Genomic DNA, 20,848 nt, shown 5'->3' with positions numbered 1-20,848 from the left:
TAAATAATTTCGGGGTTTTAATCGACAAAAATCAGCAATATCGAAGAATTTTGAGAATCGCAATTTAAGTCGAATAGGCACCCAAAAAATCGGAATCGCATCGGGACAAAAGCATATTGTCACAGCCCCAGTGGTTAGTTATATTAAAGGCATTCTACATAGTGTTTTGATCGTTTATTCAATTGCATTTCATTTTTGGCAACTATTAATCATATTTTTAATTAATGTTTCTGATGAAATTACCAATCAAATATTTTGTTAAAAGATTGCACGTGAAAATAATTTCTCTCAGAGTGGTAGACTGACCGGACCGTATCTCTCGTTCAACAACACTCCAAAGTGCCGCCCCCCCCTCGCGGAGATATACAGTACTGCTTCATTATCTGCATCACATGCTGATGTACAACCCATGTTCTGCTAAAGAGGATTGCATTTTGATTCTCTCTCGCTGTGCATATAAATCTTGGACACGACGAAAAAATGGAGTCGATATACACCCAAGGTGTTTGGGTGGCAGAATTTCTCCAGCAGCAAACGAGAAGTTTGGAAAAATTTTGGCTTGTCGTCACTCATCTTGGAGACCCAAAGGCAGCTTTTCTGCTCGTCTTTCCTTTAACGTATTTCATGAGCAAACGAGCTGGAGTCACGGTGCTTTGGGTCGCTGCCATATCGGAATGGTTAAACCTGGTATTGAAATGGTAAGACTGAAATGGTCAGGTTACAGTATTTTATTCTAATGCTGTCTTTTACATAACTAGATTATGTGCAACAAGGGAGCATTTGGCATGAAAAACAGCGTGTTACATATACTAAATTTATATTTTTTATTGGGTTTTTTTTGGTGGGTTTTTTTTTTTTTTTGGTTTTTTTTTTTCATGAACAATTATAAATTACTAATATATTCTGTTGATGTTTTCCGGGACAACGTTGCAGTCCAACCCACTATACTGTCCGTGTTGAAACAGGCATACGCGGAACTTTTTATGGTGACCTTACTGTTACCTCAAAAGTTTTTTTTTGTTTTTTGTTTTTTTTTCGTGCTCTCCAAAGGATAAGCCTGTTTTTGTCTACGAAATAACTTTTTTTTAAAAAATTATTTGTCCGCTGATGACAAAATAGCAATAAAAGTAACCTAAGAGACTAACTTTTTAAATGGAATATTGTGATTAAATGGATTTTATTTAGCCAATAAACCATTTTGCTGATGCTGATTAAATGGGAACAGCAATTTAAATTTGAGACAGTATTAAATAATCTTCGCAGCAATTGTAGCTCACATAGTTCTGGGAAATGTTGAAGGTTTAAAACTTAACAGAAAGATCTGGACAAATATGAGATTTCTAACTTGCGGTCAGACTAAACACTGATAGCATATCTAAAATATGTACAAGGACAGTTGTGTAAAATTGTTCAAGGTAGCTGTTCAAGAGTTGAGACAAAGATAAGTTTTATCCAGAATATGAACAGTTCCTAAATCAGCTATGCTACATAAATAACTTACCATGATTGCCAGTATATTTATGGTGCATAATATGCAGGGGTTTTTTTTATTCCACAGGATGCTGTTTGGAGAAAGGCCATTCTGGTGGATAGGAGAATCCAACCTATTTGTCAGCAAGCAACCCCAAGTTCATCAGTTTCCATCCACCTGCGAAACTGGCCCAGGTGAGAAGACCTAAGAGAATACAAATACAGGTTTGAATCAGACAGGACTCTTGATTCATCTTACAGTCAGAGCTCCAAAGTTGGCATGTCTCTCTCAGGCAGTCCATCAGGACATGCGATGGTGACCGCAGCAGTCTGGTGGGTTGTGGCGTCCTCATTGGGGTCGTTCCTTTACACCCGTACCCACAGGTATGCCTGTTTATAACAGCAATACTGCTTATTTAATTTTATTCTTACTTGTTTTTTAGTGTATGCATGCTATTTGGCATTTGGACTATGTTGCCCAGCAGCTGCCTTGCTGTCTTGTTGTCCTCAGACAATGACAATTACATTTTTTAAACTTGATCTTTGAACTTGAGCTTGCAATACACTGTATATAAATACATTTAAAGCATGTTATACCATTGCAAACAAACTGGAGATTATCACAACCGTTTTTGTCAGTGAGTTTCTTATTCTTTGCCTTCAGCACGGTGGTATCTGCTACGCCATACTTGCTGTATGTGCTGATGCTGGTAGCAGTTGGAATATCCAGGATCTTTATCCTTGCCCATTTCCCTCACCAAGTCCTGGCAGGCAGCATCACAGGTCTGAGCACAGTATCGCATCCCATATCGTATCATGGACAATATTTGTGTGTGAAGTAAAAATGAAAGAATATGCCATTCATATGCAGGAACTTAACAAAGAACTTAACATGAATCCATCTACAGATACACAAGACAAATGTTTTTTTTTTCTTATTTTATTTGCTGAAGTAGTGTGTGGTGATATGGTTAGGGTGGGGGTTAATCTAATTTAGTTAAGTCAACTCAACTTATTATATGAAAGGTGATTTATGGGGCAGATTATACAAGATTTAATCTTCTATCTGTGCCTATTTGTTCATGTGTAACAATGTAAAGTTTAATTGAACATGAAATGAACAAAATAAAAATTCTTTCAGGATTCATTCTGGGAATCGTTCTGAGCCGCAGAGTACCTGAAGGTCGCCCCCTTCTGTTCTTCTTCAGCTTCAGCACCGGCTTGCTGCTCAGTGCTCTGATGCTCCATGCTGGACTGCAGCAGCTTGGCATTGACCTCTCCTGGTGAGAGTCTCAGTATTCGTCTTTAAAAGTGTGCCGGCGTAGTTTGTAATGATCACTGTCATTTGACAAAAGCCCCCCGCCCCAATAGGCAATACTCTGTTTATTCAACAGGTCTATTGCTGTGGCGAAGAAATGGTGCAGTCGTGCAGAATGGATCCGTTTGGACACAGCCCCGTTCTCCTCTCTGACTCGAGATTGTGGTGCTCTGTTGGGTTTGGGACTGGCCCAGTACTGGAAGCCTGGTGGATGGCCCTTGCCATGGGCTCCCAGAGCGCTGTCTCTGGCCATATCGTCCATGGGACTTTACCATGTGAACCGCCTGCCACTCCCTGTCCAACCTCAAAGCCTCTTCTACGGGTTGTTCTTTGTTAAATTTGTCATTGTGCCGCAGGTCGTCATGGTGCTTGTGCCTGGGCTAGTGCACCTTTTCACGAGCAGGGAAAAGAAAGACTAGATGGAGATTTCTCTATGTTAGAGGTATCTTTCATACGTCAGAGGACTACAGCTTTCCTCTGAGTTTTCACAATCATTTCAAATGTCTTTGAAACGCTTTTAAGGTTTTACTTTTTCAAACTATTTTTTTCATGTCTTAAAAGTCCCCTGAATGTTTTAAGTTCCATTTGGGACATTATCTTTTATGTATGTCAAGTGTACATGAGTTTTATGCGTAGGGATTGGGACAGAATTCACACTGATTGCATTAAATGCACCGTTGATGTTACAACGGGGATCTCAGGGCGACTGTCCTCCAGGTTTTTGATATTTTCCTGCTTCAACGAATCAAGCTCTGGACGGTGACACATAAATTTAACAAGCTGCTGGATCCATTTATTGTCATCAAGTTTGTAGAAGCAGGTAAACATCTAAAATCCTGCAGGACAGTGGCTCACCGAGGATCAGAGTTTGAGGTTAAAGTGTTACAAAGTTTTATAAATTCCGCTGCATTTGTACCAAAACTGTTAGCTTGAAACTAAAGATTATTTCTGGGAAAAGTAAAGCGTTGATGTTTTTTATTAAAAAATATTTATGTTGAATGTTTCATGTAAGACCTGCCTTTTTACACTTGCTATGGAGAATACAAACATTGGTGATAAAGGAAGTAAGGCTGATCGAGCATCATACTGTAGAAAGTACTGATAGTTTGTGGACCAAATTAAACAAAACAGTGTTTGTGTGTAATACACAAATTAGTAAAATAAATGACATGCAGAGTGTGTTTCAGTTGATAACCATTTATAAATATGCTCTTTTTTTCTAATACATAGGTTTGACTGTACATATTACAATCAGTTATCATGAGATAAAAACACATTCTTTTTTATTGTTTTTAATTAAACTTTTTATCACAGCGATCTGAAAGCTCACATTTACAGACAAGAGAACTCTGCTCAGCAAGCAAATACATTAAAATAAAATAAAAGAACCTCTTTGTCTGGTGAAGTTGAAGGAAAATGATAAGGATAGTTCAGGGACAGCAGTAGTCTCCTTATCTTATTCTCCACCCCCCCAACACGGTATCACGCACCAGTGACACTGCTATATGTGTTTTTGCTCGAGATCATGGAAAGAATAGAACATGCATCAGACTATTTACAAGCAAACTAATATACACAGATAGCTCAAAACCATACACCCCTCAGATACACTCAACGTAAAAATTCATGTTTAAATTAAATATGATACAGTTTATACCTTCATCTCTGTAAAGATAAGCAGGGCATCTCTCTTGTAGCAGGTAAAACTGAGGATGAAAAGACAATCAGGAGGAAATATCTTTTTTTTTTTTGTAGATATTCTTCATTTGACATCCATAATAAAATGTTACAGACAAAGGGTCTATAATCTCTCCCACACATACAAATAACTTGAATCTTCTTTTCATCCCATGTTTCGGACAAACTCCAAATATGGAGTTTCTGGATAGCAAAATTTCTCTCTTTATTGTAGTTGCTGCAGTAGACGTATTTTTAAGATGTGCACAAGACCAGTGCATTAGACTGGCTGATTTACAGCAAATGGATGTGTGTATATACATATACTGTATATATGTGAGAAATGGAGTATGACTGGCTTCTCGAAACAGACTCTCATCGCTTTCAAACCCGGAGTGGAGTATCTGAGCCAGTATATACAACTTGTGCTAGAAAGTCTATACATCTTTGTCGGTTTAAAAACATTTGTTTTCTCTTCATACTGTCATTCATCACTGTGTTGCAAATCACACCATATTGTGTGTGATAGTCTGGTATCACTCATCAGGGTTATGACCCATCACACACCCGCTTACTCTAAATTCAACAACCAGGAGAACCAAGTAAGTAAAATACATAAAGTGCACCTTAGCTAAGAACAACCGAGGCATTCTTAGTGCAGAAGTGACTGATAAAAAATAAAAAATGAACGGTGGGGTAAGAAGAAGAACAAGAAAAAAGAAAATAATGTAGTAGAAAGGGAAACGGGGTGGAGAATGCATTTGCTTGCTTGTACCTGCTGAGTGCTAAACCGTTGCTAGCATGAAGGAGGGACAAAGGCAAACTTCAACGCTCGTGAACTATAAAACCACCTGCCACAGGATTTTCTCTCATAACTGGGAAAATCACTTGGTTAAAGAAAAAGCTGACAATCCTATGGCCAAAGACTAAAACCTGAAATGAAATTATTGCACTCAAGGCCTGTTATGTGCAAAATTAGAACCAACAATGTACATCAGATATTTATAAAGTCTTACTTTTACCAAAGGAGCTAGATCCATGTTTAAGGAAAGGAAAATGTCTCGACATTGTAACACAACATATAAGGTCCATGTGACAGTCCAGTTGGTTAAAAGAGGTTTTAATCTGTATTTTTGTACCTTAGAAATCTGGGAAAGTGACCCATACTGATCTTCTGGTTATTGACACTTTATAACTAAACGGTGCATAGAAGTTTATTGATATTTTTATTATATTGCGTAAGATTAATTCCTATAATTATCTGTTTTATGTCCATTTAGACTGAATTTCTTTGCATTCTGAATGACTGGTTAAACAAAAAAAGACACACACAGGACAGATGCAACATAGGGACAGGAAGTGATTCTGGGCTTTTTGACAGATGCTACAAAAATAATCAGCAGCTTAATGTAATCCCTCGCTTTACATGACTCTAGAGGTAATTATATCAGTCAAAGTTTGTCTGAGTCCCTCACTTCTTACCCTGGTATATGTTCCATACCCACATGTCATCCGCATGACTAGCCCTGTGACACAGAGGCAGGGTTAACCGAATAAAATCCAAAATGCAAACCATGTTTTGTTATATTTCTATGTACAATAAATAACTTAATTATAAATGTTTTCTATAAGTACTGAGCTGTTGAGCCTTTTGTATTTTCTGAGCAATGTACAGTATTGAACAGATAATATTGTATTACATAGAATAGAGCCTACTAGCAACCTTGGTTAAGAGCACACTTTGAAAGAAAAAAAGATGGATACAGAGTCCACAAGTAGAGTCTGATGAGCAGCACTGTCACTCTTCCAGTCCCACCAGTTTCGGTCACTCGTGGGAACTTTGTGCCACTTGACATTTTGGAAGTGCACTGGTCTTCAATTAAGAATGAGATCAGAACTCAGAACCTTCTTGTTATTCAACCTGTGTGCCGAATATGATAATGAAACAATCACTTCAATGTTAATTATGGTTTTTCATATAAGATCATATCTACTAGCGCGAGAATCGGCTGTGTGTTTTTCTCTCCAAATGGATTTATCGTCTTTCTCGTGAGTTCTTCGGGATGAGTTTTTGTCCATGACACATACACAGATCACAGTTCACATCTGCTGTTGGGATAAATATTTTTTTTTTTTTTTTTTTTTTTTTTGTCACACTCTCTTCCACTGAACGAGCCCAGTTCAACCATCCGATCACACATTCGACTCCACAAAAGGTCTCTTTGGTTTGATGGGGGAGGTGGGGCCTTGGGTCCGGGAGTCACGCGAGAGTTGGCGGTACATGTTGTCCTGGTAGGCTTGTGCCACAGGAAGAGTCCTCGCCACCTTCACGTCTGGGTAGGTGGGCACCTGGCTGACCCGCTCCAGGATATCACCGCTCCCACGGGAGCCGTTGGCCAGCTTGCCCAGTGAGGGGGGCTGTGTCTGGGAGTAGTAGTCCTCCTCCAACAGGTGTCCGTTTTGGGCATTGTTGGTCTTGTTGTAGTAGGCGATATTGCCCAGCGAGGCTGGAGGGCTATAGGTGGAGCCTTGCTGGACCAGCTGGCCTGGCGAGGTGGGGCTAATAGCTGAATCCATGGAGGTCATAGGTCTGGACCGCGAGGGCTGATGCAGGTACTGCTGAGTCCGTGCCGTCTTGTCTATGATGCCCATGAAAGGTGTGTTCCTAGAGCGGGTGGTCTCGGCCTGATACAGTCCCCCGCCACCCTGTGAGGGGGAAATGGGGGAGATGTCGTCGCAGGTGCGCTCATATGTGGCCTGCAAGGGGATCTCCATCTGCTGAATGGAAGAGGAAGGTCTGAAGCTTGGTGCTAAATTCGAAGTGGATCCGGTTGTGATATTGTTACTAGAGGGGGAGAATCGCAGGCCTACGCTCTGAGAATGGATGAGAGGCCTGGGGGTGGGCACATGCTGCTTCATCTCAGTCGTGTTGGCGCTCACGGGGCGTCTCACCATATGTGGGATCTCAGGAGAGCCCAGCTGACAGGGAGGCATGGCATTGGCACGCTCCAGTACGTGTTCAGAGACCGGGTAGTAGGCGGCTGACTGGCTGCGGCTTATCTGAGGAGTCTGGCTGTAGCGGATTCCCCCTGGGCCCCCGCTGCTGGCGCGGTAGGCAGAGGAGGGGCGCTGGGGTAGCTCATCCTTCAACAAGTTCGACTCCATAACCCCTCCTCGGCCACCGTGCTGACAGAGGGCCCCAGAGCTGAGGCTGGCCTGAACCTGGGACATGGACCGTCCGTCCAGGGAGGGCTGGTATACCAGGCGGCTCTCCACATCCACTGAACCCCCCTGATAGCGACCACCCATGGAGTGGCCCATCTGACCTCCAAAGCTGCTGTTGCCCATCACGTTGCTGGGCTGGTTTGTGCGGACTATCTGGGCTATAGAAGGCTGGAGGCGAAGACCTTGGGCTTGATGGTGCTGGGAAGATAGAGAAGGCTGTGAGGTCAGCTGGAATGAGCGCTGGCTGCTCATCTTAGAAAGGGGAGATTTGGGTCGGCCGGGGAGCTGCTCTGTCTGGTAGCGAACAGGTGACCCAGACTGGGACCTGTACAGACACACACCTTCTATTGGTGGACTCGCTCTAAACTGAGCAGAGCGACGTAAAGGGGAAGGCGGCGGGCTCTGGTGATCCATCCCCTGACCCCCAGTGCCCATTGGAGGTGGGCTGAAGCGGTAGGACGGCTGATGCACTGGGGAGGTGTGTGGTGGACTGTGTCGGTAGTGGGAGTTATGATGTGTTGGGGAAATGGAGGGCGATGTGGGCTGGTATGTGCCTCGAGTTGGAGAGGACATGGAGGAGGAGGTGGGGAGGTATTCGTAGGGCTGACCCATGGGCGAACCTCCAGCTAAGTAAATCTGATCTGGATGTGTAGGAGACAATGGTGGGCTCTGGATGATGGGAAGACTGGAAGGATTAGCGAGAGAATCAGGTGGGGGCAGACCCATTGACATGGCCTCCAGCTCCTGCTCCAGGTAGTCCTCATCCTCAAACAGGTCCTGAACGGGCTCCATGTCCTCTAAGCGGGGCTCAGGGGGAGGGGGAAGAGGCATGGACAAGGACAGAGATTCCTCCTCGTCCGGGGGAGGCGTAGGAGGAGGGGAGGGTGGAGGCTCCAGCTCCAGGTCCTGCTGCTGGTGCTCGTCCTGACTGAGCTGATGACATTCCTCCTCCACGCGCTGGAGTAGCCGCTGGATCTCTCTGTTATTCGGGCACTGCTTTATGGCTTCATTCAGGTCCTCTAAGGCTTCAGGAAATTGTCTGCAAAAAGCCAAAAGGAGAATGATGTTTCTTTCAGGCTCAAAGATCACCATGGCGACACAGAAGCATGTGCAACGGAGACATGACAAACCGTACCTGCTGCTACGTTTGGCTCGTGCCCTGGCATAATATGCTTCGTATGAATTTGGTTTCAGCTCAAGTGCCTTGGTAGCAAATTCCTCAGCCATCCCAAAGTCCTGCAGAGATAAAGAAGAGAAGAAAACTCTTCAGTATCAGCAGTATCAACAGCTTCTTCTTTTTCTCCTTTATTTAACCTGTTAAAACCACAGTGAGATTAGAAATCTCTTTTTAAAGAGTGACCTGGCTAAGAGCGCTGTACAACCACAGGTTTATCATATACCACATAACAGAGATCAACTATCAAAACACAACAAGCAAAACAAGCAGCCAACTTTCTGGCATGGGTTAAATACTGCAAAGAAGTTTCAGAACAGTCACGTTGACTGAGAGAATGTTCATTTTGAGCCCTTACAATCCACTTCAACTCCCCCTCAGAGATCAATCTTTCTTAAATCTCAAATAGCAAATAACTTATTTTCTCATTCCAAGTGGAAGAAGCAGTAACATCTAAAAGCTGTTTTCCTTTTCATTTAATGTACATCGATTGCTGGGAGAGGCTCCAGCTTCCCCATGATCCTTAACTGGACAAGAGGTTAAGAAAATGACTGACAAAATGTATATCATATAATCCAGCAACATCTCACGATAGAGTTCTCAAAAGTCATTCATTTAATTCATTGTCTTAGTCCAGTTCAGGGTCGCAGGAAGCTGGAGTCTGTCCCAGCAATCATTGGATGAGAGGCAGGGTACATCCTGGGCAGGTCGTCAGTCCATCACAGGACCAACACAGAGAGACAAACAACCATTCACTCTCACACACACTCCGAGAGACAATTTAGAGTAACAATTAACCTAACGTGTGTCTTTGGACAGTAGGAGGAAGCCGAAGTCTCGGGGGAAAAACCCATGCAAACATGGGGAGAACATGCAAACTCCACACAGAAAGCTTCACTGTTCAAACCTATGAGTCAGTCAGTTCATATTTTTATGTTGGCAAACACTTTATCTGATCCTTCGCTGACTTACATTCATTTTCCTCCGACATCGGGACAGATTGAGGAAGAGCGATACTTTGAGTTCCCTGAATGTCTTGAGGTCCTCGCTGAAACCTTCGCGTGGAAACTTTTTGAGTGCATACTGGTAGCGTTGCGCAGCCTCCTTCACCTTCCCCTTCTGTTAGAGAAACATATATAAACACTTGTTTTACATTCTCAGGAAAACAAACTATTCATAACTTTACAACACAGATCTCCAAAGGCAAAGTGTTTCTGCTGCTTTTAGGTAAGTGAGTTTCCTATCGCTCCATGCACTACCTCTGTATTTATACAAGGAGGTGGGCATGATGATTATTTTTTTATTTTTCTTTAACAGTCAATATTTTGCCTTTTTTAGTTTTATCAACAGATCAAATGACAGGTTGAGGATTAACCTGTGCACGAGAGTCAGATGTGAACAGGGTGTTGGGAAAGTATGGGTATGGTCTGTGGTCATGAAATGGAAAATGAGAGAAAATCACCTCCAAAAACCAGGTATCACCAGTGTAGGACATTTTCTGCAAGCCAGTGATGCAGTAGGATGTTTGAAGACATCATTTAGGCCACAATTTGTCTTTGGGACAATGCTCCTTCACTTACATTTATTTATTCCACTACAGACCCCCTGAAATCCTCCTGAGAACTTGTGGATTCTGATTAAATGTGAGACTGGTGACGAGTGAAGACAATACACCCGTTAGATCAGCATCTTTTGGAAGGTGAAAGATGATTGTTAACAATCCTATATTTATCTGTTTTATGTCAAAACAGTCAGAGTTGTTCATGACAATGTGCAATAATACCAAAAACACATCACTTTCTACATGATGTTGCAATATTATGTGCAATAAGCTTCATTTTATATCGTGTGCAAATTACCAGATCACTTCAACACTGAAATAATCTGTTTACATCACAAGTCTTAAACCTTTACTCATCACTTTTATCATTTAGCCTTATTTATCTGAGTTCTTGTCCTACTTTATTTTTGTTTCTTTTTCATTTCAAACAATTAAATGTCATTTTATTCCCTACATTAAACATGTTATTGAAAGAAAACTAAATCTTAGTTTCTTTGTTTTGTTGACCTATTCCAGAGGTACTCAATTTGGTCCTAAGAGGGATGTAATCCAGCAGGTTTTCCATGCAGCTGACTTAAATGAATAAGTCAGTGTCCAGAACCTGACACGCTGTTAGATCCATTTAATTTGGATTGCAGCCCTCATAGGACAGGACTGATTACCACTGTCCAATTAAAAATATGTAGAGAAAATTTCAAAGATCGAGTTAATTAAAAAATAAAGCACACACTGATATATTGCTGATTGTTCAGGTTTTAGGTTAAAATCGTGATGGATATGTGGCTGCATAGTACATTTTTTAATACATTGTGCACTCATGATGCTTGGTTTTAAAACTGTGAAGACATTTTTTGTTGCTGTTGCAAATTTGCATGCATGCTGCTTGCACCAAAATCCTACATGCAGCATTATGATTAATGTTTTTACTTTTCTATAATACTCTGATACTTTACACACACAGTTTGTATTTAGGTAACTGAGTTAAAACTTTGCTGAAAGAGCAGTTTTAGTATTCATCTGTGAGGGATATTCATCACATTGCAGATGTAGATTGAGCCACAGGATGAAATCGAAGCCCGGCTCTAACCTTGTAGAAGCTGTCCCCCTCCTCGATGAGCTTGCTGAGCAGGATGATCATGATGTCGGGTTTGGAGGTGGCCATGGCCCACGTGGCTGGACCTGTGCAACACAAGAAGGAGCAGATGAAAATAAAACAGAGCTTTAAGTAAAGGGGGAGTGGGGGAAAGGAGGGGGCGACTGGAAGACACACTACTCACAACAGTAATAACAAAAATGGGGACAACAGACAAAATGGAGAATGGAAGAGAGAAGACAGGCAATCCACTGCAAAGAAAAAATTACAGAAATCTGCGCTGACACTTCGAGACTTTGCTTTCGAACACCAGATCAGGGTCAAATACTGTTTGTAAATATTTCCTTTTAATGCTGCAGGGAGCAGCAAAGGACCAGGTTTTTATAATTGCAAAGTTGAACTTTTATAAAAACAGTTTATTGAAATTAAATGTAAAAAAAAAAAAATCATCTACAAGTAGGATTTGACCCTGGCAAACCTTGTGTAATATACAGAAAAAATAAAGAAAATATCTGTCATGTTTTCCCTTTCAGACACATTATCTGTCTTGTCAAGAAGTGCAGATGTACAGTCATTCTTTGCATTTAGTGACAAACTGAAGGGAAAAAAAAACGTGAAAATGTGTTTTACTAATTGAAACAATCAACACAATCCCCTTGACATAAACTGGTGGGTATTATCTGCGCAACAGCAATCCTTGACACAAGTAACACACACACCACAAACATGAAAAGGAGGGGATCTTGCACAAGTAGACACAGAAGAAGTACAATACACAAAGAGAGGCAAGCAGTAAGGAGAGAGCAGAGCTCTGCAGGCGTTAGCTGTCCTCTGAGCTGCACGTGAGGGGGGAGGAATGCAGCTGACTGGCCTAGTTGACACTGAGGAAACGTCTGGAAGGATGAGTGATGCAGAAGCACGGTGGTTTATCACTGCTGTCTGTGGTGGCGGTGGGAAGGTGGTACAAACACATGCATTCTGGCTAAGTCACGAGTGTTACGGAGGGCTTCCGTCATGCATCTGTGGGATGGAAGGTCGACACCTCGATACGACGTCACAGGCTGGAGGCTGGGCATGCTGTCATTAACCACTTGGAGGTTAGCATCTACCTCTAGGCAATCCCGACTGCATCACTGTCAGAACTAATAACTTTGCGTGTTGTTATTTTTCAGTTTGAGAAGGTTTTTGGTAGCTAAGATGGCCTGCCGACACTCAGGACAACACAGACAACACAGAGAGAGGAGATAGAGCTGTCAAAATGCCTGGTAGGGTGAGAAGTCGACAGCCTTGGCTTTACCTCGGGGCCGACTGGGCAGCGTCTGACATCCTGGTGCCGAAGAGGGAGGCCAGGGGATTGGGGCAACAGAGATGTGAAGGGGTGAGGTGGATTGGGTGGGAGGGAGCCGGAGGATGTAGGGTAAGTGGAAGGGCAGAGGATTTTTCCAGAGAAGACAGAGATGTGGGAGTGTAAAAGAGTGAAAGGAAGGAGAGGCGTATAGACAGCAGGGTGAAAAGAAAAAAAAAAGATGGTGGAGAAGAAGTGAGAAAAGGAACACAAGCAGCAGTGAGAAGCGAAGAAGATAAGTGCCTCGGCAAAAAAAGAGAAAGAAATAAAAAAGAAGGATCCAGAAAAGAAACCACGCAAATGCTAATAACAACCTGTATCTGAGCAACTGCAGAGGAATATCAGAGGACGTGAGTGAAACGAGCGATAGACACAAACGGACGCACTGAGAGAGAACATAACAGGGAAAAAACTAAACAACACAGTGGTACAGCGGTACAATAAAAAGAAATGAACATCAGAGCCATAAATAGCTGAGGAGAAGGCAGCAGAAAGGGGGCGGATGACGTACGGTAGCAGGGAGTGGTTTTTGCTACATGGAGACACAAAACCTGAGTCCATGGCTTATTGCACTAAAATTACACAATGCTCTATAGCAACCAGCAGGAAGTGTGTGTGCTTTAAAGGAAGTGTGCACTCATCTCTGGTGTTACTCCTCTTACTCCTTCATGCAGCTCTTTGTTGAACTGCAATGCATGACCTTTGCTGTTAACAGCCAGTTAATTACCCTTCATTACTGCGATACAAGATGAAGATCCTGTGTGCTTAATGGTTGGCTCTTTAGCCCACCAACCTGCTCTTACCTATCTTGGCTCCTTTTTTGAGCAGGGCGACCACTACTGATGTGTTTCTGCAGCCCACTGCCCTGTCCAGAGGACGCATCCCGCTGTAGTCAACGTGCTCTATCATGGCCCCATGGTCGACCAAGAACTGGACCTTAAAAAGAAAACAAGACATTTAGGAGTTTTACTGAGGAGATTTTTAAAAGAAATAAAACACATTTGTACCAATAAGTTTTAAAATGATTAAACCTTGCTTTGATATGAATACACCTCAGATGCACCATGACATATTTAACTGTTTATGTGCAGTATTTTAGCAAATGAAAGACCAAAGTGGATCCAGATAATAACTGTGTGCAGATTACAACCACTTGCCAAGAAACCTGCAGGGATCGGATATTTGGTCTGTGCTAATACAAGAATTAATGAAATATAAGCTTTATCTACCAAAAGACGTAATTACCCCCAGTACTATAAATGCATAAATTCAAACTATTACTGTACATGTATCACTATATTTGTAATTCTGTGCAAAAATAAAAGAAAATATGAAATGCATGTGATGAGACTAACACATAAAGCAGCTTCATGTAGAATGTTGTTTGCATGTCAGAAGGTAAACAGCAAGCCTTTGTATTGGAGGAGCAAAAGTTGGAGGTATAAAGACTCTAAAGTTACAGTAATATTTCATGTATTAAAACACTGCTGCAGAGGAATATATATAATAATGTTGTGTTTTTTACCTTTACATACAGTGTATTTTGACAAAAAAAAAGGAGAATCTGTTCTTGAAGAGAAAAAAAATCAAAACAAGCTGCCATACAACTAAATTAATTACTTTATTTTCTATGTAAAGTGCTCTGAGATGACTTTTCTAATGTAATGATGACAAATAAACCAAATTTTATTAAGTGGAAAAGCCTTAAATGTTAAAAAAAGAACCATAAATGAAAAGATAAGATAAGATAAACTTTATTTATGTAGCGCTTTTCATAGACACAAGGTCACAAAGTGCTTCACAACAATAAAACATTAAAAAAACCCTGCAATGTGAAAAAAACCCCAAAAAACCAGTATAAATACACAGCAGTGTCACCGAGTCTTTTTGGAGCTAAAATGTTTGCCTTTACATAAGCTGAAAAAAATGAACATGCTTTATAAAATTATTTTCCATTAATGGATCTCGGTTTTTTCTTCTTACCACTTCAGAGTCGCCATAGAAAGCCGCCAGGTCGAGAGGCGTGCGTCCGTTCTTGTCTGCGTGGTCAGTGGCGGCGCCGCTCTCCACCAGGCAGCAGACGACTGGTAAATGACCTTTCAGACAAGCCCAACTCAGACCAGTCAGACCCTCCTTGTCCATCTGAGCCAGAGAGGCTCCTGGGTGAAGACAAGGCAGCAGGGAGGCAGAAGTCAGGAAGTCCAGGAAGGGTTTAGGAATCTTTAGGTAAATGAACGAGTGCTAGACAGCTCACCTTGTGCGAGTAAAAACTCGACAGTGTCCAGGTGTCCCTCCGAGGCGGCCATCATGAGAGGTGTGCGACCCTGCTTATCAGGCAGGTTGACATCCGCTCCATGAGTAAGCAGAAGGTCTACGATCTGGAAGAAAACATTTTTCCCCGTCAAGAACATCTGAAAAGTAAAATCTTTCAATCCGAAACCAGAAGATATGCAGATGACAATTTTATAATACAGTAAGTAATACAGCACTCATTACTTTGAAAAGACTAGAACCAGGAAACTGTACCTTTTTACTTTCAAAATAAAAGCAAAGAAAAAACTCTAAATTCAATACATCTGGATCAATTTAAAATTAATTTATTTTATCCTTTATTTAAAATAAATTAAAATGAAAAACAGAAAAAAGAAGCAAATCTTCATCCTTTATAAAAAAAAAAAAAAACTAATAAAAAGTTTAGGGTGCTGTTTTAGCTCTGCAGGTATTGGGTGTCCACTGACCTGCCAGTGTCCCTGTCTGACGGCGCTGAATAGCGGGACGATGCCTCGTCTGTTGGGCTGAGCCACGGCGGCACCCTGCTCCAGCAGCAGGCGACACACCTCCAGCTTCCCCCGACCAGAGGCTGCAGTCAGAGCTGACCAAACAAACATCAGGAATCAAATTTCCAGTTTTTAATTCGTACCTTCTTTCATTTTAAGCAGAAATTATTTTCCCTGTACACTGAGCCATTTAGGATGGTTTTTGGCATTTTGGATGCAGCTGAAATCATCATCATCATCATCACATGCGAAGAATAACATGTCAACAAACAGCTGCTAGCCACGAAGGTTTGAAACTCTGTTCATCCTACAAACAACTGAGAATATCTGTGACGCTGATATGCTATGAATACTAATGCTTTGCCATTTAACATCACCAGCTCTGAGTTGTTATAAAGTATTATAAAGGTTTAGACTGCTGAGGGACATTTCCTGATACACTGAGCTTCTTTCTTTTTCTCTTTATCTCTTTCTTTTACCCCCCCATAACAGTGTTGCATCATTAACATGTATGTCTCCTGTCTCAGCAGGTCTCCCTGGCCGGGAGTAGCAGTTCCTGTTGTCTGTTGTCTTTCTGTCCTCTTCCCCCCACACAGCAGAGGCAGATGGCTGCCTGTCCTGAGCCGGGTTCTGCCGGAGGTTTCCTTCCTGTTAAAAGGGAGTTTTTTCCTTCCCACTGTCGCCAGTGTGCTTGCTCAGGATGGGAGATTGAGTTGGACTCAACTCAATCTGTTGGTTTCCTTATATAGGCTGTTATGAATTGGCCTTCATTATGTTTTCCCCTCTGTCTGTAAAGCGTCTTGAGATGGCATTGCCGTGATTTGACGCTATATAAATAAAGTTGAATTGAATTGAATATCACATCAGAACATTACAGAGAATTTTCATTCATGTGACAATTTTGCAGCTTCCATCTAGTTCAGGGTGAAATAAAGACCTTTAATATCACAACATCATTATGAATTCTTAGGGATCACGGTTATATAGAGTGAAAACACAAAATAAAAAACTCTGTGTTCCCTTAATAAAACATTTTAGATTTCAAAAGTATGAGAAAAAAAAGTTACATTGTCATTAAAAATATGAAAGTTTAAGAATAAAGTTATCAGAATAGTAAAATGTCTGCTTGTAGTTTAAATATGATAATTAATCCAGATAGTGCAGAAGTCTATGAGAAGTCTATAAGTCTCCTTGTGTTAATTAACCAGCAATATTGTTATTCAGAATATACTTTAGAAACAAAGGAATTCTTTCCCTTTCAGCACATAAACGCTCTGTGGTCTCAAATATCAGAACTGAAAATAAACTGTCCCAAAAACTACTGGTTCAGAAGGAGAAACCACATAAACCTGGAAGGCTCAGACACATCGCTGTGGATTTAAAGATCTGTTACTGGATACATGTAAAGGTATCAATGGCTGCACCAATAGAGAGAGGATGTGATTTATCACAATTACAGACAGACTGATGCTCAGTGGAAGAACTGGAAGCAGGAGAGATAAAAATGTTGATATTCTCTTTGACAAGGATGGATCGGATCGGGAATGAGTGGACGGATAGGGTGAGATGGAGGAAGATGAGTCATGGTGCTGACCCCTGAAGGGAACAGCCGAAAGGAAAAGATTTGGACAGTTGATTGAGCTCAGGTGGGAAAACGGTGCCTGAGAAACAGGCGCAACCTTAAAACTATTCTTAAAATAAACCAAACGGAACAGGAAGAGAAGAGAAAGTAATGATAACAACTGGAATAATTCATGCAATGTGAACATATTTCCTTTAGTCAGCGTGGCGGCAGCCCTGCAGGAATAACCTCAGCTTCAACTTATTTATTCTTTGTTGGAGGAACACGATGACATAACGTCCACAGTTCAGGATATCTGTAACCCTATTATACATAACCTCCTTCTTCATGTTCTTAGAATAACCATTGAAGAAAAAAAAAAACATGTTTCAGAACAGATGTTACCTGTCTGATCCCTGACAAATAATGAAAGTATGGCTGAGTGAGTGTGTGTTGTCGCCCCCCCCCCCCCCTTCTGCTCAGCTGGCAGTGAGGAGCCACTGTTTTCAACACTGCAGCTGGGGAATAAAGATTGTAATGAGCTTTTATGGCTTCAGGTAACAATGATAAATTAGGTTTCTCAACACCCTGCCACAGTGCAATCAGACTAGTCATTTCTAAGCCCCCTGCAGCGCTTTCACCCCCCCCCCCCCACATGAGCCCAGCCCTGACGCCGCTGCACCGTCATCTGAATCTGACGCAGCAGCAAGGAGCCGACACACAAGAACGATCGCTCACATCCGCACTGCAGTGCCTCACAGGAGATCCGTCTCACCAAAACCTCCCGAGATCCGTCAGGTAAATCATTATTCCAACTCTTTGTGTCCGGATAAGCTCCAGTATATTTTTACAGCCGTCTTATGAGTTCCTATGGAGCCTTTAAATGTTCAGAGACATCATTCAGAATTGATTTTGGAGGTTTTATATATGTAATGCCGGCTACTGCGCGCATTCCCACCTGTTTCTCCCCACAGGGTGTCAAAGTTATTGATCTGAGCCCGCTCGACTTCCTCTTCATCTTTCTCCGGCAGGTCCAGCAGGTAAGAAACAATCTGATAAGGAATAAGAGTCAAGACACATGAATTAATACCAGAGTTTGGTTTTTTCCTTAAATCCTGTTACTTTTCTAATAATCATACCAGGCTTCTTCCAACTTTCATTTTCATTTTTCACATCTCTTTTCCATTATGTTTTATCCCCTGGATCTAATAAATATTCAGGCTAACAAAGATCCTCAACACACCAGAAAATCTTTCTCTTGTTACATTTTGTTGGATAACAGTGAACAAATACATATAATTTTGTTTTTAACAAAGGAAATCCTTACAACATCTTCAGCAGGATTATTTAATAGGATAAAAAGTCATTTGTATGTATGAAGATGTAACCTAAAAAAAAAGTCTAAAAGATGTACAAAGACAGATTTACAAAGAAATACATTTTTTATGATTTATATACGTTTTATTTATTCTACACTGATCTATTCTTACATTTATTACTTAGCATCTTTTTGTGGCATTACTAACATTACATATTCAGTGAACTTCTGGTTATTACAATGAAAACAAGCTGGATTTCTACGCGGACTCGGTGAGCAGCTGTGCAGTAAATGTGGTATGTTAAGAGATCAATGAGAAGTCTGGTTGGCATCTAGTTCCGGCTTTTTAGTTCATCTTTTAAACAAAGATGAAGTGAAAATTATCAGGAAGAAATTTAAACAGGCAGGTTTACAGGACAAATAATCAAAGACTTATGATTGCTTGCATCCTCTTCCTGTTTGGGATTTGCATTTAAAGATTTAACAAGAACAGGTTGGAGTTGCAGCAACACGTGTCGTACCTCTGTGTATCCCATACTGGCTGCAGCTATGAGAGCCTGCTGGACTGCATGGCTCTTGGTCAACGCCGCTGGTTGTTGGGTCTGCGGCGACTGCTGTTGCTGTTGTGACCCCAAACTCCAATCACACTGGATGAGGAATTTCACCACCTCCATGTGGCCTCTCAGGGCTGCGTGAACCAGGGCGCACTGGCCATTCTTATCCAGATGATCCACCTTTGACGAGCGCAAACAAAGATCACAAAAGTTAGAACGAAACGTTCAACTTCATCATTTATTCTTCTTTTAGTTCTCATCATTCTTCTTCCACAGACCTTTGCTCTCCTGCGACACAGAGCAGTCACAATGGCCATGTGTCCACCCGCAGCGGCGTAGCCCAGCGGCGTCAGACCGCTTTCAGACTGGGAATCGACTGAGGCACCAAACTCCAGCAGCAGAGCCACCATGTCCATGTAGCCCAAGTGGGAGTGGACACACAGGACCGGGGCGTTGTTCAGCACCTCTGTACGATAATTCACATTGGCACCTCCCAGCATCAGCAGCCGACTCACCTGAACACACACACACATGAAATAAATAAAAAAATGATACCAGTGAAGGATATTTTGAGAAGTCATACAGATGCAAAACCCTCATGAGATGTACATACTGATACATCCTTTATAAAAAAAAAAAAGTTTGTACCTTGATGTTGGGAGTGTAAAGATTTCGGAGTGAAGAAAGTGCAGCTGAAAGACCCTCTGTGCTGTAAGAAACCCACAAGCCTTGCAGGATGGATGAGGATACCCCGACTTTCTTGCTGAGACCCTTAAAGACAGAGTGTAAATATTCATTACTCGGAAGCTGGACCACAGCTGTGTGAGGGTGTGTGTTTGTGTGCTTTCGGATGAGTGTGGGGACATATAAGTAATACCTTGAAGATATGTGCTTTGAGGATGTGATGGCCCAGCTCAATAGTCTGCTGTCTGTTCAGCTTGCTCTCCTGCCGAGAGAACCAGAAGGCCAGCAGGGTGTGCCCGCTCCTGCAGGGACCATAAATACAGTCTCTCAGTACAGAAGACGGAGCCGTGAGGTCACTGAATTGAGCTGTTTGCACAGCTGGTGGAGCCAGCTTTTTAATTTATTTTTAACCTTTATGAGAACAAGTTTCTTGACAAAGACTCACACAGTATGACAGGTACAAACACTGGGACTGGCATCAGACTCACATAATATGAGAACAATCAGATGACAAAGAGGGGAAGAACTGTTCTCTGTAACTCCCATTATTTCCACAATAATCGTAAAACAGACAGAATTCAGACTTTTCTAAATACCTTACAACAGGAATCCATTTTTTAAGACATAGGTCCATCCCGAGTCGAAGCATTTGTCGTTATGCATTTCATACAAGTTACACGTTTAAGCCTTTGTGTCCACTGATCTGGGGTAGGTGGATGGGGCTTGAGCCAGTTTACTGTCATCATTATATGTGCAATTAACAAAGAGCATAGACCTATCAATGCTACAGTTCCCAACATCCCAAGCTCTTGTGTGCTTCAAATGGTCTATTTACATTCAGGTGGAGCTGATATTAATGGTTAAACAGGATGTATAATTCTATTTTGTTGTTGTTGTTACTAGGGATGCACCGATCCACATTTTGGGAGTTTCGATCCGATGCCGATATCTGAAATTTGAATATCTGCCGATACCAAATCTGTTTATGTGAACATTATTGTGACTATGGTTATCATTGCTGTTATGACTGTGTAAGATTTCATTAGGTTGAAGTTAAATAAATGAAGTTACATCACCAATACAAATATAAT

The 20,848-nt window shown here is 41.7% G+C and overlaps 2 protein-coding genes across 3 annotated transcripts in view; one reads left to right on the top strand and one right to left on the bottom strand.

Moving 5' to 3' along the window:
• Positions 1-480: 480 nt before the first annotated feature.
• On the top strand, positions 481-3,711 carry g6pc3 (glucose-6-phosphatase catalytic subunit 3; the record flags this gene model as incomplete). Its single annotated transcript, XM_079261260.1, has 6 exons — positions 481-698; positions 1,559-1,665; positions 1,764-1,854; positions 2,135-2,253; positions 2,612-2,753; positions 2,865-3,711. The coding sequence occupies 6 exons, from the start codon at positions 481-483 to the stop codon at positions 3,205-3,207; spliced, it is 1,020 nt and encodes a 339-aa protein (XP_079117386.1). The 3' UTR covers positions 3,208-3,711.
• Positions 3,712-4,024: 313 nt separating this feature from the next.
• Positions 4,025-20,848, bottom strand: part of tanc2b (tetratricopeptide repeat, ankyrin repeat and coiled-coil containing 2b) — a gene marked incomplete at its 5' end in the record, with an annotated part of 177,678 nt that continues 160,854 nt past the window's right edge. For both annotated transcript variants that reach the window (XM_079261420.1, XM_079261419.1), the window contains 13 exons: positions 4,025-8,729; positions 8,826-8,926; positions 9,837-9,983; positions 11,513-11,604; positions 13,667-13,799; positions 14,847-15,022; positions 15,118-15,241; positions 15,602-15,735; positions 18,160-18,253; positions 19,041-19,253; positions 19,352-19,588; positions 19,722-19,844; positions 19,951-20,059. In XM_079261420.1, coding sequence (XP_079117546.1) covers positions 6,659-8,729; positions 8,826-8,926; positions 9,837-9,983; positions 11,513-11,604; positions 13,667-13,799; positions 14,847-15,022; positions 15,118-15,241; positions 15,602-15,735; positions 18,160-18,253; positions 19,041-19,253; positions 19,352-19,588; positions 19,722-19,844; positions 19,951-20,059 — 3,754 coding nt within the window. In that variant the 3' untranslated portion in view covers positions 4,025-6,658. The remainder of the gene's footprint in view (positions 8,730-8,825; positions 8,927-9,836; positions 9,984-11,512; positions 11,605-13,666; positions 13,800-14,846; positions 15,023-15,117; positions 15,242-15,601; positions 15,736-18,159; positions 18,254-19,040; positions 19,254-19,351; positions 19,589-19,721; positions 19,845-19,950; positions 20,060-20,848) is intronic.

Source organism: Telmatherina bonti (assembly GCF_933228915.1).
Source record: "Telmatherina bonti genome assembly, chromosome: 21".
Lineage (NCBI taxonomy): Eukaryota > Metazoa > Chordata > Actinopteri > Atheriniformes > Telmatherinidae > Telmatherina > Telmatherina bonti.
This window is presented reverse-complemented; position numbering and strand designations above follow the sequence as displayed.